Source organism: Python bivittatus, unplaced genomic scaffold (assembly GCF_059951505.1).
Source record: "Python bivittatus isolate LINGU-HERP-01145 unplaced genomic scaffold, Pbiv_v1 ctg000840_np1212, whole genome shotgun sequence".
Taxonomy (NCBI): Eukaryota; Metazoa; Chordata; class Lepidosauria; order Squamata; family Pythonidae; genus Python; species Python bivittatus.
In genome coordinates, this window is record NW_028277113.1 from 43,864,457 (window position 1) to 43,880,397 (window position 15,941).

Genomic DNA, 15,941 nt, shown 5'->3' on the forward strand with positions numbered 1-15,941 from the left:
CTCCTACAGACGTTAACTGAAAAAGTAAAAATTGATGGTTGAACAGCCCTTTCCATGCATAAGGCAGATTTTCAAAAACAGAATGTCTCTAGGGATTTGCAATTCTTCTTAATTCCTTTGCTTTCAAAGCTATCCTTAACAGCAGTTGCAAGAACCTCAATTCGCAGCTATTTGGAGGGAAATATGCCTGTCTTTGAAGTTGGTAAATATAGTAGTTTTCCTAATGAAACTCTATCTTTATTTTGTGAAAGTTCAAAATAAAAGGGGAAAAAAGTACAGCTATTAAGTTGCCTGGATACCCATGCAACTTTATCAAAAGACTGACCACACAACCCACTACAGTGTAACCAGTACAACCTATATAAAGGACAATGCTCCCATACATCAAAAACGTTTCAGAAACAACCAACAGACTACAACAACCACTTTGTATCACTGTAGCACACAAACCAATCAAAGCCCTCCAAAACATCTTAAGCAAACCAAAAGACGCAGTATCCCCAAAAGAAGAAAAAAGCAGGAGTCATCTACAACATACAGTGCAAGGACTGCAACAGCCACTGGGAGGACCAGACAGACAGAAAATTAGCACATCCACAAGCACCAGCTAGCAGGCAGAAGACATGATGAAAACTCCTTGATCTCACAACACATGGACAGATTCAACTACAGTTTTAACTGGGAAACTATTAGCATTTTAGATTAAGCTCAACCCAAAAATGCTAGGGAATTCCTGGAAGCTTGGCATTCAGACAAATCAGCCTTCAATAGAGATAAACCACTTTTTTTTTTTTTTTGTCTGTTCATGTCAGTGTTGACTCCTGGTGTCTGCCTAGACAAGTCTCTGCAGTTTTCTTGGCAAGATTTCAGAAGTGGTTTGCCCTTGCCTGCTTCCTAGGACTGAGAGAGAGTGACTTGCCCAAGGTCACCCAGTTGGCTTCATGCCTAAGTCAGGATTAGAACTCATGGTCTCCCAGTTTATAGCCTGATGCCTTAACCACTACACCAAACTGGCTCTACTACACCAAACTGGCTCTAAACGTACACACCATTCAAAGGAGACAATAAAAAACCAAGGAAGGAAACAAAAAGACTAGGACACATCCCCTCCAGCATTCCAGATAAAGATAAGCAGGGTTCAACACCAGACAAACAATAAGCCAGAAAACAATACTCTAATCAAGGAACCACCAAGGAGGAAACTACACCCTCACCAAAACTGGTAGGGCAAGCTAATATAAATATAAATATAAATATAAATATAAATATAATTATAAATATAAATATAAATAGGCAGCAACCCCCATACTCACTCACACTGATATTACCCAGTTAGGTAATGAAATGTCTACAAGCAAACAACCAAGCACCAAGAACTCCACAATTCAACCCTAAGCTACATATATTATCTTCTATTAAGCTGCCTTTCAGAACATGCAAAGTTTGGTTGTATTATTATCCTCTGTTGGCACTGTGCAAGAACAGTGCTGGTACGGTGCTTTGAAACCTGCTGTTATTAAATAGTACTATTTATTATGAAAATGTAACATAAGTCTTTTGTCTGTTTAATATTTAAAATTTATGTCATGACCTTCAAGGCCAAAAACACTTGAAGGACTTTGATATTTTGATGTCTATAGAAATAGTCATTTCTGTTCTTCAGGCATTAGCTGCCCATATCCTTTGGCAACTTCCTAAATTGAATGAGATGCAAACTCTTTAGCCTTTCATTCATATGAATCTTAAAAACAGCCTATCCCCAATATTCTTCACTCCCCAAAGTTTCATTTTCAAGCACAGAAGAAATCTGAAGGGGGTGTGGGGGTCAATTCTCATTTGTTTGAATAAGGAACAATCTTTAAATGATCAGGGTAAAGCAAGATTTGTGAACTTCTACCCAAGTTCAGGCATGTGCAGAAGAAGACCCTTCATGGCTCCCCTTCACCATGGGAAGATCAGACAAATATGGAAACCATGGAGCTAATGTATATTTACCAACTGGTCCCCAGTTTCAGCCCTCACATAAGCAACCAAAGGCCCCCATAGGGTTTTTTCATGCCAGAAAAAATGCCATTCCTACTGACTTTTAAAAATTAAAAATTAAATGATTACTATTTCTAAAGTTGGACAAATGCCTGTATACATGGAGTTAAATTAAGCTGCAAATGAATATTTGTTTTATTTGCAAATTATGAAAATGTAGAAGTGTTGATTTGTTCTACATTATAATTACCAATGAAATATTTTGGACATTTGTGAATGGAACATTTGTATATATTCCTGAAATGCAGTGCTGGAAAAACAATAGACCTGCTGAAACCTTCCTTTTCTCTCAATATCCCCATCCCTGCTCATCTCCAAGATCTGCCCCAAAAGTCCCCTAGTTATCTGGAACAGATTTGGAGATGAAAATAAGCTGGATCAGGAAGAAAACTGTTTCTACTGGTTGAAGCTACTTCACTAGGAGAATGTCATCATGTTATACAAGTATAGAATGCATGCAAGTAGGTAATAGTGAATATCTACTTAAAGGCCAGATTATTATTCATGATCCCTGTATACTTTTCTATTACAATAAATCCCTACATACCAAAAAATCTTAGGAAATATAGAGAGTGTGATTCTTAAAAAAAAAAAAAAAACTCCAAACCAACGCAGATTGTAGAATAATGGAAATGAAACTATTTATTTATTTATTTACACATGCATACATATGCATACAACAAATGCTATTCAGATAGGCTGAGGGACCACCTCTAGCTCCAATTGTTTTGGCCTGCCCTGTACAATCAGGTAGAATGAGTTTGCTGTGGGTTCCATCAATTAAACAGTGCAATCTTGTGGGACCCAGGAAGTGTGCCTTTTCTGTCTCAGCACCTGCCCTCTGGAATGACATCCCCCAGAGATTTGCCCAGCTCCCATATTTGGGGTGTTTAGAAAACTCTTAAACCTGGTTGTTCTCCCAGGCCTTGGGATAGGTTGTGGAAGGCAGGGCTTTTGTTATATTTGTTTGTCTGACAAATGGTTTGGTATATTGTTTTTCCAGTCAGCTAGGGTTCTTTTTACTTGTATCTCCATATGTTGGTTTTTATTTGTAATCTGTAAGTCATTAAGGAGTTGGGCAGCCTTTAAATTTGGATGGATGGATGGATGGATGGATGGATGGATGGATGGATGGATGGATAGATAGATAGATAGATAGATAGATAGATAGATAGATAGATAGATAATACCCTTTAGTTTTCCTACTCAGTGTACCCCCTGTCTTATGAATCCTATTTAAAGTCTAAGTTGAACTAGCAATTACGTACTTCTAGTTCATATTTTCTGACATGCAGCTATGTTTTTGTGTAAATAAAGATGTACATTCTGTTGAAACTATGTTTATCGTTAAGCTTACTTTAGTGTCATGCAAAATAAAACTACAAACAATAAACTGAACTACCAGCATGGAGTTGTGATATAATTAAATGAAGAAAAATAGAGGATTCCTGATTAACTTGAGTCCTAACCTGTCTGCAAGGTGAACAATGTAAACTGAAGGCCAATGCCAGGCTTGGTGACATCATAGGCAGCCAATTTTAGGAGTGATTTCTGTAAGTCAAAGTTTTTTTTTTTAATGAACTGCTTTTACAAGAATCCTAGATGTAAGTCATTACCATTCTCAGTTTATGGATGGGGAACTGGAACAGAGATAATGAGATACATCCATAGAGGCTAAGCATGTAGCTGACTTTATGTGTTCAACCCTATATTTACTAGACCAAAACTAGGATCCAGTTGAGATTATTAATAAACATGAACTGGAAGTCTGGTCTTGTTCTCAGCATGGATTTGGTTTAATCATATAAAGTTCTAATTGAGTTGAGATCTGGTACACCATACTGTATCAGATGCCCCCATAGCAAATACTCCTGTAATATGCAGAACAATTTGACCACTAACATTCCTCTTGGGGTCATTAGTACAAATTTACTTTCATCATGGCCATAGAAAAATGTCAGAACCTATAATATTAAGATAGATTATTAAACTAGGTATAGTATTACTTCAACCATCTGTCTAGTAAGGGTTTTGTCTGTAACACTGTATAGCTACAGGAACAAACCAAACTTACTCAGCTGAAATGCATTGGATATGTTCTGTCCTATAATTTTACAACATATGGATTATGATATTACCTACCCTCCAGGAGTTCAAGGCAATATGCATAGGACCCCTTCCTCCACTGTTTATCCTCACAACATCAAATGGGGGCGGGGGTAGATTTGGCGGAGCTAGTGCTGGTACAGAGTCACTCAATGAACTTTCATAACTAAGAATGGGTTTGAACTTGGGTCATCACGGTCATAACACAGAATCTTAGCAACTATACCACTTGCTGGCTATAATAATTGAATATGCAAAGGGATGTTTTGGAGTCACCTGTAATTCTCCTAGAAGAATGGGAATTATTGATTAAAAGAGAAAGAAAATGACAAGAAGATCTGAAATCTAGAACTCTGGAGAAATTTGACCTGGTTTAATTAATTTTTTTTCTGAGTTTTATAGAGACAATCCTTATATTACAGAGGAACATTAGCAAGGCACGATTAATGTATGATTAGGGCTACCAGATCTGGGCTGCAAAAATCCAGAAGCTCTCTAATATTTAGTTTTCTGCATCCTTTTGCTGCCATCCAGTAGATCTCCAAACTTTTGCAGGGCATCTCCCATTTTTCAAACCTAGATCTTAGCCCTCTTTCTGTACCATATTGCCAAGTACAGTTATGAGAACAAATAGGGGAAGTTGGTTTTTCAGAGTGGTATGTTTGAAATTAAAAAATAAGCAGAGCAATTATGCTTATTTATTAGGATAGCAACAGTTTAGAATTCCTTAATAAAATGTATATGTCAGCTGCACATATAATTTATATTTTTCAAGATTATAAGTATATCTATTGAGACAGGGAACTAAGAGGTACCAGTTAAATCTCCCAGGGATTAGATTTTTTTTTGTACCTTCAGAGAACCAAGACAACTACATACTACTTGGGTTCCCTGGGAGGAACTAAACATTCCCTTATCTTTTATCTTGTAGTCTGCAATTTTTGAAGCTACTTTCCTTCTTTTTATTTCTTCAATATTGCTATATTAGATTAACAAATGAGCACAATAGTGCATTTTAACAAGTGAAGAAAATCCTTTAATAAAAACAATTCTGTACAGATTTATTGGTGCTACCCACAGTAACATAACTCATTATTGAGGGAACATGTATTGGGACAGAATGAACCAATATAAATAGCTGCCTGTCACGTACTCCTTTTCCTTTCATGAATAATTAACAAGTATATAAGAATATTTTAGAAAGTGGGCCAAAACGGAATATGGCTGCTTCAAATTCCAGTCAGGTTTGTTGTCAAAGAGATTTGTATAAGGAAAGCTCTTGTGTAATTGGTCAGATTCTTTGTCCAAAAGGGGAAAAAAGGAGGAGAAGGAAGAGAAGGGAGAAAAGATCTTGCAAACTTTGTTTACACTTAAGCATATATTTAGATAATGCCTTACTGATACTATATACCTGAATGCTGAGTAGGAAGAAAGTAAACTTGGACCTTCACCCCATTCTGAGTTTATAGACCTTGAAATATACGTTCACTATATCAACTTCTAAGGATTGTTTGGGGCTCATTTTCAGCAGGGATGGATACATGTTTGGGATTTATCTTGTTATATATGCTTTAGAGACATACTTTACATTGTTTCTTCTCATTTCCTGGTTATTGGAAGAGATATTGGATTTGTATGTTTTTTTAAAATGATACTGCTCTTAATTTTATGAATGATTTCATTGGTGTAAGTGTTGTTATTTAAAGTTAATTTACACACTGTATTAGGGGATTAATGTTATTATTGCTATTGTTGTTAATATAATTTGGATGTGGAAACAGCAAAATCCAGAACTGAAATTTTTATATACATTTCTTTTACATACTGTATATTAACTTCATTTTTATGAAATATTGTTATAATTATTTGTTTTTATACAGCTTTTGCTCCCCAAAGAGCTCAGAGCAGTATACCAAATAAAATAAAAGCAATCTTCAATAAACATAATTGAATAAAACAGCCAGTAATAAACAAGTTGCTATAAACCAAGAAGTGCCTAGATGTGTAATAAAACCTTAACTGAAAATAAGTAATTTGAAGCCCAAGACTTTTACAACTGATTTAGGGAACAGCTGATCTTACAAGAATGGAGGTTTTCCAAGTGGCAACATAGTTTTAAATATCTTTCTATGTTTCTGTAGCTGGGAAATGGAAAGTAGTAATTTTTACCAGTGACCAGCCATCTTCAGGAACCAGCTCGCAAGTTTATATTACATTATATGGAGAACAAGGTAATTCAAGAGCTGTCTTCCTATATGGGGAAGAGAAAAAAGTGTTTGAAAGAGGAAGCACAGATACTTTCATTGTAAGTATTTATTATAACAAGAATTTAGAATAGTACCACATTATTAAAACATCTCATTGATTTAATATTAGTGATACGTGTCTATGTGTGAGAAACAATATCATAAAAAAATGGTGTCATTTTCTGTTTTCACCTGATACAATTTTGGGGCCAATTCAGGAAATCGTATGTAGCAAATTATATTAATTGCAATCACTATGTAGCAGCTTGAGTTTGTGACACAACTCTCAACATGACAGCTACTATGAATGCAATTCCTGTTACTGTTTTTCTTCCTTGATCCTTAGCTTGGGATTTCCTTCAGAAGAATGAATTAACAAAATTGATAGGACTCATTCAAACAACTGATTTTGCTTGCTTGTGTGAGAGTTAATTCTCACCTGTCACAGCCCGTTATCCACTCTGCCTGTTACCAAAAGAAATCTTTGTAAATTTATATTAATAAACTGTCAAATGTTATTCTAGGGAGACTCTGTTCGTCCCTTGATTATGCTCTTAGAGTTTCTGTTTGAGTGTATTGTATTCAGTCAGCTTATGATGATTGAGGTCCAAATCATTTTGAGGGCAACATGTTGTGAAAGAAAATTCAAAGTAATTTCATAGTTTCCTTTGAAAGTGGTACAGGTTTTTCCTCTGGAATTTTGTGTTTTGATTAGATATGTATTATAAATTCTTATATATCAAAAGAAGTTACAGTAGCATATTTGTTTTCAAAAAGCTATATGATCTACTATTTCGTTTGTTATATTATGTGAACAGATTCACACAGAGGACTTGGGAGATCTATACAAAATACGGATAGGACATAATAATTCTGGAGAAAACCCTGCCTGGCACTGCAAAGAGGTGACATAAATGAATACCTTATTTAATTTATTTATTTATGCATGCCTATATACCACTCCAATGACAAATGAGCTGCATATAAGCCCTTTGTTACATCTGAAGATCTTAGCAAAGTGAAAATATCATCCAAAATATCAATCATGAACATACTATGTGCTATATGGCCACAGTGCTAGGATATAGTATGTTGCTGTGTCTGATCTTGTGATTGGAATAATGAAATTCTAAGGGAATGGTCAACTATATGAAATCAATGTTAGCCTCTACTTGAAAATATATGGCAAAGTAATGAAAGACAGTAAATAATGTCAGTAACATTGGATGAGGTATGACATTGCATTATTCATCGTTTGATTATGTGCCATCAAGTGAGTGTTGACTCTTAGCAACCACACAAATAGTTCTCCTCCATGAGGCTCTGTCCCCAACTTGGTCTTCCAGGTCATCCAAAGGTGTTCCCATTACCACTGCAACTGAGTCCATACACCTTGCAAAATTACATTAAACTGATATTTATTCTAGCAATAGTTCACTGAACAGGTCCTAGTGGCCTGGCTCACATAGAATGAGAAGTGATAAACCATGGTTTATAAAATTACAGTGACTGAATTCTGATATTACACTAAGCTTATACCAAGCAAAACACATTGTGGCTTAGCATGATGTGTAAACTGATTCAATTAATAGTCTCATAAATAGACTGCCAACTTATAGCAAGAGCAACCTCCAGTTGATTCCCTCTTCAAATATGCAGTTTAACAGGTCTTTTCCAAAGAAGCATAATGTTAACATGAAATTATTTGGCTTTGGGAAATGACAGTGTCTTTGTCTAACCTTTTTTTTTTTTTTTAAGACACTAGTGAAAACAGCAGGGACATATGTAAACATGCCTATCTACTACAACAATAACAAACCTTTGAATTAGGTTTAGTGTGTAAAAAAAATCCCATGCCTATAAAGTGAGTGTGAAAAGTGACTCTCATAGTCTTTTTTTTTTTTTTTTAGCATAAGTTCAGCAATTGGTTCTAACAGCAAAAAGCCCCACTTGATTTCTGAAAAGATGCTAAAATAATCTAGGTTCAATTCCCTGTCTTTCAGCTTCAATTGCAAAATCTTGTAACAGGGGAAAAGTATGATTTCTCTGTTGAAAAGTGGCTGATGCAAACTCAAGATGAAAGTGAAATCAGTCAGGAACTTCCTGTTTTGCACCAGGGCCAGCCCCTTCTTCCAGGTAAGAAACTCAGAATGAGAAGATCTTTCTGGTCATTGAATAATTTCAAAATATCTATTTATGTATAAGAATGGTTTAATAGGAAATCAGAGCTATGTTACATAATCATTAAATATAAATTCTGCAGTAACTAAAGTTTCAGAGTTAATCTTCAAAGGATATAATGCAATGCGCTACAATCAAGATATTGCCAAACTTTGAAACATAAATTCCATGAATTACCACAGCAGGCATATCAATCAGTTTCTAGCCATTGAGACCATCATATGCACAGACCATCTTCAAGCTTTCAAGAAGCATGCAGCACCATCTAGAACAGTCAGTATATATGGTTCATGCACATAAAAACTATTTATTCCAGGTTGAGAAGTATTAGGAAAGGAACAAAAAATAAAACTGATAAATCTTTTATACAAGTCACATTTGGAATTCTGTATGCTTCATAATCATTGCACCTCGAAAAGGAAAGATCATCATTGTATCAATGGAATACAAGGAGCAAGAACAGCCAAAAGGACAAAAGAACTAGAATAACACCTATATGAGAAACAGTTACAAAAAATCGGAGTGATCCATTGAAGCTGAATGGTAGAATAATCTGGACAAACAAAATAAGCATTATTTACACAGTCCACAGAAATTTCCTTCCACAAGATATAGAGATGGCTGCCAATTGATTACTTTTAAGGGTATTAAGTATATTTATGGTGGGAAAGACTCTTAACAGTATTTAAACATGATTAGCAGTTGGGTTGGCCACTGAGGGAGAAGAATGGTGGGCTAGTTTGATACATAGCTCCAGATGATTCATTTTGTCAGGTTTCAACCTCAGTGACAAACATGTGATTTGTTTCTGTCTGTCCTGCCTGATGCAGCAGGACAGGCATTTGCAGGTTCCATCAGCCAAGGAGTGTTGGCTGATGGGGCCCCAAAGAACAGCCTTTCCTGCCATGGCAGCTGCCCTCTAGAACATCATCCCATTGAGATTAGGTTGGCCCCCACTCTGCTGGCCTTTCATAAGGCTTTGAAGGCCTGGTTCTGTACCTGAGCCTGAGGCCCCAGGTGTGGGATGGAGCCCATTTCATGACTATATTGAGGGCTTTTTATGATTCTCTGGCCACTGCGAGTTTTATTTCTTGTTTTATTTTAAATATTTTAATTGTCTTTAATTGTGAGCCACCCAGAGTCATGTACTTGAGATGGGTGGCTATACATCAAATAAATAAATAAGATGTTGATACACGTGGAGTCAGCAGTATAAGATCATTGTATACAAAGGATAATGTTTGTAAATTGCTGTATTTCTTTATTGTCAGTGGCAATGTACAAGGTGCATGTAGTAACTGGTGATCTATGGAATGCTGGGACAGAAGCTGATATCTACACAGCAATCTTTGGAGAAAAAGGTGACACGGGGTGCCGACAGCTGTGTAGGTCAACAAAACCTCAAAAACACGCAAAAGGACAAGTGAGTGAATTAAAGCAAATGCACTCTTCCCATGCAATAAAATACCGAATAGGTCTACCATACATGAAAGTATTTTTTTCACCTGAAATGTCACTTTTGGCTTTTTCCCTGGACATTTAGGTCCAGTTGAGTGGAGTCCCATTTTAGTTATTTAATTATCCCATTTGGTTCACCGTTTTATATATTGGGGTATTTTTTTAAAGAATGTAGGGTTATTTTTTGTCATTGTAGTACACTGCCCAGTGTCACATTGCTTCAGCTGAATGGTGTTATAAAGGTGCAAAATAAATAAATAAAATGACTTCATATAAACAATATAATTCTTTTCACAGTTCAGCAATTACTATTGATTTGTGTAGATCTGCATCCCAAACAAATTTTATCAAAAACAACTTCATAGAATTTGTGTTCCGCTCATACTCATATATACATTAGGAAGGAACATTGAATAAATATGATATATCCTCTTCCTCCTCTTTCAGTCAAGGACATATGACTCTCTTTGGTATTTTCTAGCATAAAAGTGCTAAATATCTATTTACATATAAAACTTACAGAAAATGTACAGACCAGTTATTGGGAGGGGGAGAGGAAATTGCATCCTAAATTTTTAGCATGAAAAGTAAGTACTTCTAGGGATTGCTAAATTAATTTAGCTTTCATGTAGCAATTTTGTGGCTATGCTATATTCACTTTATTAGCCTGAGGCAATATAACCTTGCAGACACTAATTTTAAAGGAAATCTTAGGGGCTGTGTGTGTGTGTGTGTGACTTTAAAAATTATTAATCACAGTTTAATTCAATTAATTGAAGTAAAATTTATTCATTTTTTTAAAACTCAGGTGTGTTTAATAGCTACGCAATCAATAACATGTATTTTTGCCATTGCTCTTTTCAAATCAAAACTTGTTTAGAGTTTCTGTTTCACATTTACATACTGTATGGGGAATACTTGAAAGAGAATAAAAGAGAGTACACAAACACAAAAAGTATTTAATCTGGACCTCAAGCTATAATGCACTCTTAAAATTAAATATATATTATTTGCTTGATTGCAGACTGATACATTCTCACTTAAAGCTGTGCACCTTGGACGTTTATGTAAAATTGTTATAGGACACAATGGACTTGGTTCAGGTCAGAAATTTTAAAATATTTATACACTTCAGTGACAGAAAAAATGATATGGTCTGTTCATAGAACTATTGGGAGTTTAGGAGTAGTTAAACATTTTTGAAGAAAAGGCAGCACCCCATTTATGGAAAGCAAATTATGTGTGGGAGATCTAGACATCCCTCCCCAGCACTGCTTCTGGTAAGTGTAAAATATAATACATTTGCTGAACTTTTACACATGATTACATGCACATTTTGTAAATGATTTTTCCCAGACTCTGTATAGAAAGCCTTTTCAATAATTGTATTGTTACTTTATTTGTAATTAATTTCAGTTTTGGATTTGGCTTGCTCAAACTACCCCATTCTTAAGCTTCCTTAAAATTGATTTTTAAGAACTAGTTATTATTTATTTAATTTATGTATCATACTTATATTAGAATAATAAACTGGTTTCCAAAAGTAGATTAAAATGCAAGTATACAATTGCAGTCAGCAAAATACTGTGAGTTCAATACTATAAGCATGAACCAAAAGGAAGGGTAAAATTGCATCTTAGGGAGTTGGTAAAACTGCAGTCTTAAGAAAGCAGTATATTCCTTCAGAAAAATCCATAGCAAGAGTGTTGCAACAGGTAGTGTGGCTCACATAACCAACTACTTGAGCATTCTTTTCAGTAGCATCACAAGATCTTAAAAACTGGACTGATATGCTCCTGGAGAGACATTAGAGATAGTCTTAGGCCCCAAGCATTCTAGGACCATGTAAGTTAACATGTACCATTACCCAACAACACCTATTTGCTTCTGGACCTCCCTCAAGATCACAAAAAATAGGCATGAAGTTGCTCTGACCTTTCATAACTAGTAAATGAGCTTTAATATTCTGCACCATTTGGAGCATCTGGACTATCTTCAAGAGCAGGCTTTAGTAGGGTGAAGATACTAAGGCATAGATCACTACAGGTAGTCCCCAGTTTAAGAACGAGTTCCATTCCCAAGGTCTGTCCGTAAATTGAATTTGTATGTAAGCCGGAACAGTATTATTGTATAATCCTGTATAAGTAGCATTGTGTAATGAACTCAAACCATTGTGTATTTAACTCGAATCATTGTGTATTTAACTTGAATTTTGCTACAATAGGCTCCGTTCTTAACCATAGGTCATCTGTAAACCAGGCATTTTTAACCTGGGGACTACCTGTACTGTCAGGCTATCCTGATTTAGCTAACAAACCAATCACAATGACAAGGCATATCTCTCCTTGGCATACAGGACTCAGGAACTGTCCCTAAACAATGTCTACATTTGTAAGGATCGAATTCCATTTATTGTTCTAAAGAGGTGTGTGCTTTATATTGCAAATTGCCCTGGGGAGAGAAGAGTCTTGAAAGACAGATAATAAATGCGATAAATAAACAAATAAGCAAGCAACTGAACTTTGTAGCAATGTATACGTTATTTAAATGCAGTACAAAAGAAACAGTTCATGTGTTTGTGCTGCTTTTTCAACTTATCAAGCCACATGTAGCTGATAAATACAACAAGCAAAAACCACACGGATTTCAGAAAGGCATCTTCAGTGCTAGATAGGTAAAAAAAGAATCTTAAAATCTGTAAAAGTATATTCCTAGGCAGGGTGATACCAAACCATTTAAGGTGGAATCTCTTTGAAATATTTTCTTCCCACTCCCTCCACACCTGGGCTGTGCTGCCTCTTTTCACATCAATTGAGGTTTTTGCCTGCTTCTTATATCCAACTATTCTGCAATAGCAAATGAGGATGTAAAGGGGCCAGGCTATCTGGCCTCTCTCCAATTTCATCTGGCCATCCTACCAGCGCCGGCAGAGAGGGTATGTTACAGGTTCCGTCACCTAAGGAGCTATGTTTGGCAGGCCCCAAGTGGCAGGCATTTTTTGCTGTAGTTCCTGCACTGTGGACTTTTCTCCCCCCTGAGGTGAGGTTGGCCTCATCATTGTTGAGCTTCTGGAGGTCCCTTAAGACTCATATATGCCAGCAGGCCTGGGGACCCCAGAGGACGCGGTAATTAGTGAGGTGGCTCCCTTATTTTTAACATCCTTTTATTCTCTATTTTATTTTGCTTTGTATATTTTTAATGTATTTACTGACTGTTTTTAGCTTTCTTCTACGCAGCCCAGAGTCGCCTGTGGTGAGATGGGCGGCTAAATAAATTTGTGGAATAAATAAATAAATAATTCAGGAAAAAGTAATATATTTGAAGTTATAGTAATATATTTTTGGTTAGATATATGTGGATGTAGATTCTCACTTGAGAATGAGTCAGGACAGGGCTATCCCATGAAATTGTAGTGATATTAATACATACTTGACTTCATTTCATTATTAAGAATGGATATTTATATTTTCACCTAGGAAATGGTTGGTTTCTGGAGAAGATTGTAGTCCAGGATCCTATCAGTGATTCAGATTATATCTTCATATGTCACAGGTTTGTGCCATATTTTTAAAGTCTATAGCAACCAGTTCACAATGTAGACTTTTCATCTGATTGGGTCTACTAAGGGAAAGACAAGAGACAGGCAAAGCAGTAGGTAGTTGACAATTGAAGGTCCTTCTGGCTGAGGGAGCTTTCCAAGACAAGATGCTCAGGAGCTGACTTTTCCCACTCTTTGATCTTTGGGAAAGATGAGGAGCAGGCAAGGAACTAAGGAACAAAGCACCTTCAGCTTCAGACTCCTTAAAAACTATTTTTACTTGTCCCTCAGCTTTCCCTCAACCCTGTAGTAATGGTCAAGCTGAATTTTCAAACGGCTGATTGCTAATGAAAAAACAAACAAACCCTCAGCTCTGATTAAGTTCCGTGTAGCATTCTCATTTTCAGCTCTTCCCTAAAACACTACTGAGCAAATTTCAGGTATTTTTCACTTTTTGAGTGTCTTAAACTTCAGCTACAATAGAATATCTCTTGCTTAGGTTCATGTATTTCAGAATTTGAAACCAAAATTGTGAATATATAAACAAAATATCAACGTATAAGATATATAAAGTACAGATGTGCAATCACAGAGATATGAAAACAGGTATTGCAGATGGTAAAACTGCACATGGTACATATATTACATAAATACTCCATTGTGCAGCAAGCTTCTAAGTAACATCCGAGTTTTGATGTACCACATTGCCCTCTCCTGGCAGGACAACACCACCCCTATGTCATCATATAGGCTCTGAAAAAAACCTTGCCTGGTTGGTTGTTCTTTGTTAGAAAGATAATTCTGCTAACAGAAATAATTTCTTGACTTCATTGAGATCTGAACATAAGAGCACTTTTGTGTCAAGCCCCCAAACCTCTGCTTCAGGATTCAGTTACCTGTAAGGCCTGTAGCCTTACCACAGCTGGACTACAAACATCCTGATGATTACTAGATGACAGCCATACTTAGATTTGTCTCTTTGCTGGCATCTAGTGGCCATGTGGAATTGTACAGCCCAGATAGAGTAGCCCTAAGGGGAAGCCACAAACTGAGAACATGAACTCATGTTCTCCAGCAACTGGTACAGAGAGGTAAACTGCCTTTGATATCTGAGATAAATATATACCTAGCCCTAATGATATACAGCTTCAAGCTCTATATTCTGCCTACAATCAGAACCACTTCTGATTTGTTTTGAAGTAACAAAATCAAGACTAATTTACTTCTAATGGTTTTCATATGCACATACAGAAAACCTGTTGTGTGTTTGAAATTCTATGTTTTAATTATGCTTACCCCGTTTCATGCTTCACATTCACATAGTGGCAAACACTTGTCAGTATGTATGCTATCTTGTAAAATAATCTTTGTTACTGATTGCTTTAAAACAAATGAATTATATTGTGACTATTCAAGGAAGAATGTTCCCAAATTATATTCCATTTAAGGTACTTTATCTAATTTTAGATCATGCATTTCAGACACATAGATTTGTGGCTGAGCTTTATTTTTATGTCAGTATATATGCATTAGAGTGCATATAAGCCTTAGTAAGTATGAAAATAAGTAAACATTTTCTTACTAAGGCTTATACTAAGGCATTAATGGCATATAATTGAGCAGCTTATACTGTCGTCTCATATTCAGTAAAAAAGGTTAAAGGAAATAAGCTCTTGAAATGTAGGAATGTGTCAATGTAGGAATGATCTGTTCATATAAATTATACATTCATTTTGTTTAACCTGAAGATCTTTATTTTCTGTCCCAATCTATTTCTTCGGGTGCTTTTCTAAAATACAGACAATCCTCTCCCCTTTCCCTCACTGAAAACATCAATGACTGCAAGAAAGTTTCTGTACAGTCTTAAAATGTAGACTAAACCTTTTGCATATAGAAAATGAATCGTTTGTACCTCTGTATGTATACCTGTGTGTCTTTAGTTCTTCATACTATTGTGTGCATCAGTTTAATGGATTTTCAATCTGTAATTGTCATCATCCCTGGCACAATCTTTATTGAATCAGGCAGCCATGCTTTTCTGTATAATCAAGAATTGGCCTGAAGTGTATCCCTGATTTCATGCATACAAAGTTTTTAACTCAAGAAATATTAATATTTTGGTATAAATGGTAGCATGCCAAGATATATTCTTATTACATCATATATTTATTCCCAAAAGGTGGCTAGATCAAGGAGAAGATGATGGCAAAATTGTCAGAGAACTTTATGTCATTGATAATGACACCATTGCAAGGAGTAAGTATAAATCAAAGTCTTGGGGAAGGGCATTCTCCGAAAAAGTCACAGCAGTTTATTTTCTGTGGGGTCTAGAAGACATTAGGCTCTGGCTTTCCTAAAGTCTGGCATAC

General features: G+C 35.9%; 1 protein-coding gene across 1 annotated transcript in view; it reads left to right on the forward strand.

The window, feature by feature from the left end:
- The window catches only part of RP1 (RP1 axonemal microtubule associated), a 194,824-nt gene that overhangs the window by 12,138 nt on the left and 166,745 nt on the right, over positions 1 to 15,941 (forward strand). The window contains exons 3-9 of the mRNA XM_088130611.1: positions 6,291 to 6,454; positions 7,214 to 7,300; positions 8,399 to 8,531; positions 9,848 to 9,999; positions 11,059 to 11,137; positions 13,511 to 13,586; positions 15,752 to 15,828. Coding sequence (XP_087986737.1) covers positions 6,291 to 6,454; positions 7,214 to 7,300; positions 8,399 to 8,531; positions 9,848 to 9,999; positions 11,059 to 11,137; positions 13,511 to 13,586; positions 15,752 to 15,828 — 768 coding nt within the window. The remainder of the gene's footprint in view (positions 1 to 6,290; positions 6,455 to 7,213; positions 7,301 to 8,398; positions 8,532 to 9,847; positions 10,000 to 11,058; positions 11,138 to 13,510; positions 13,587 to 15,751; positions 15,829 to 15,941) is intronic.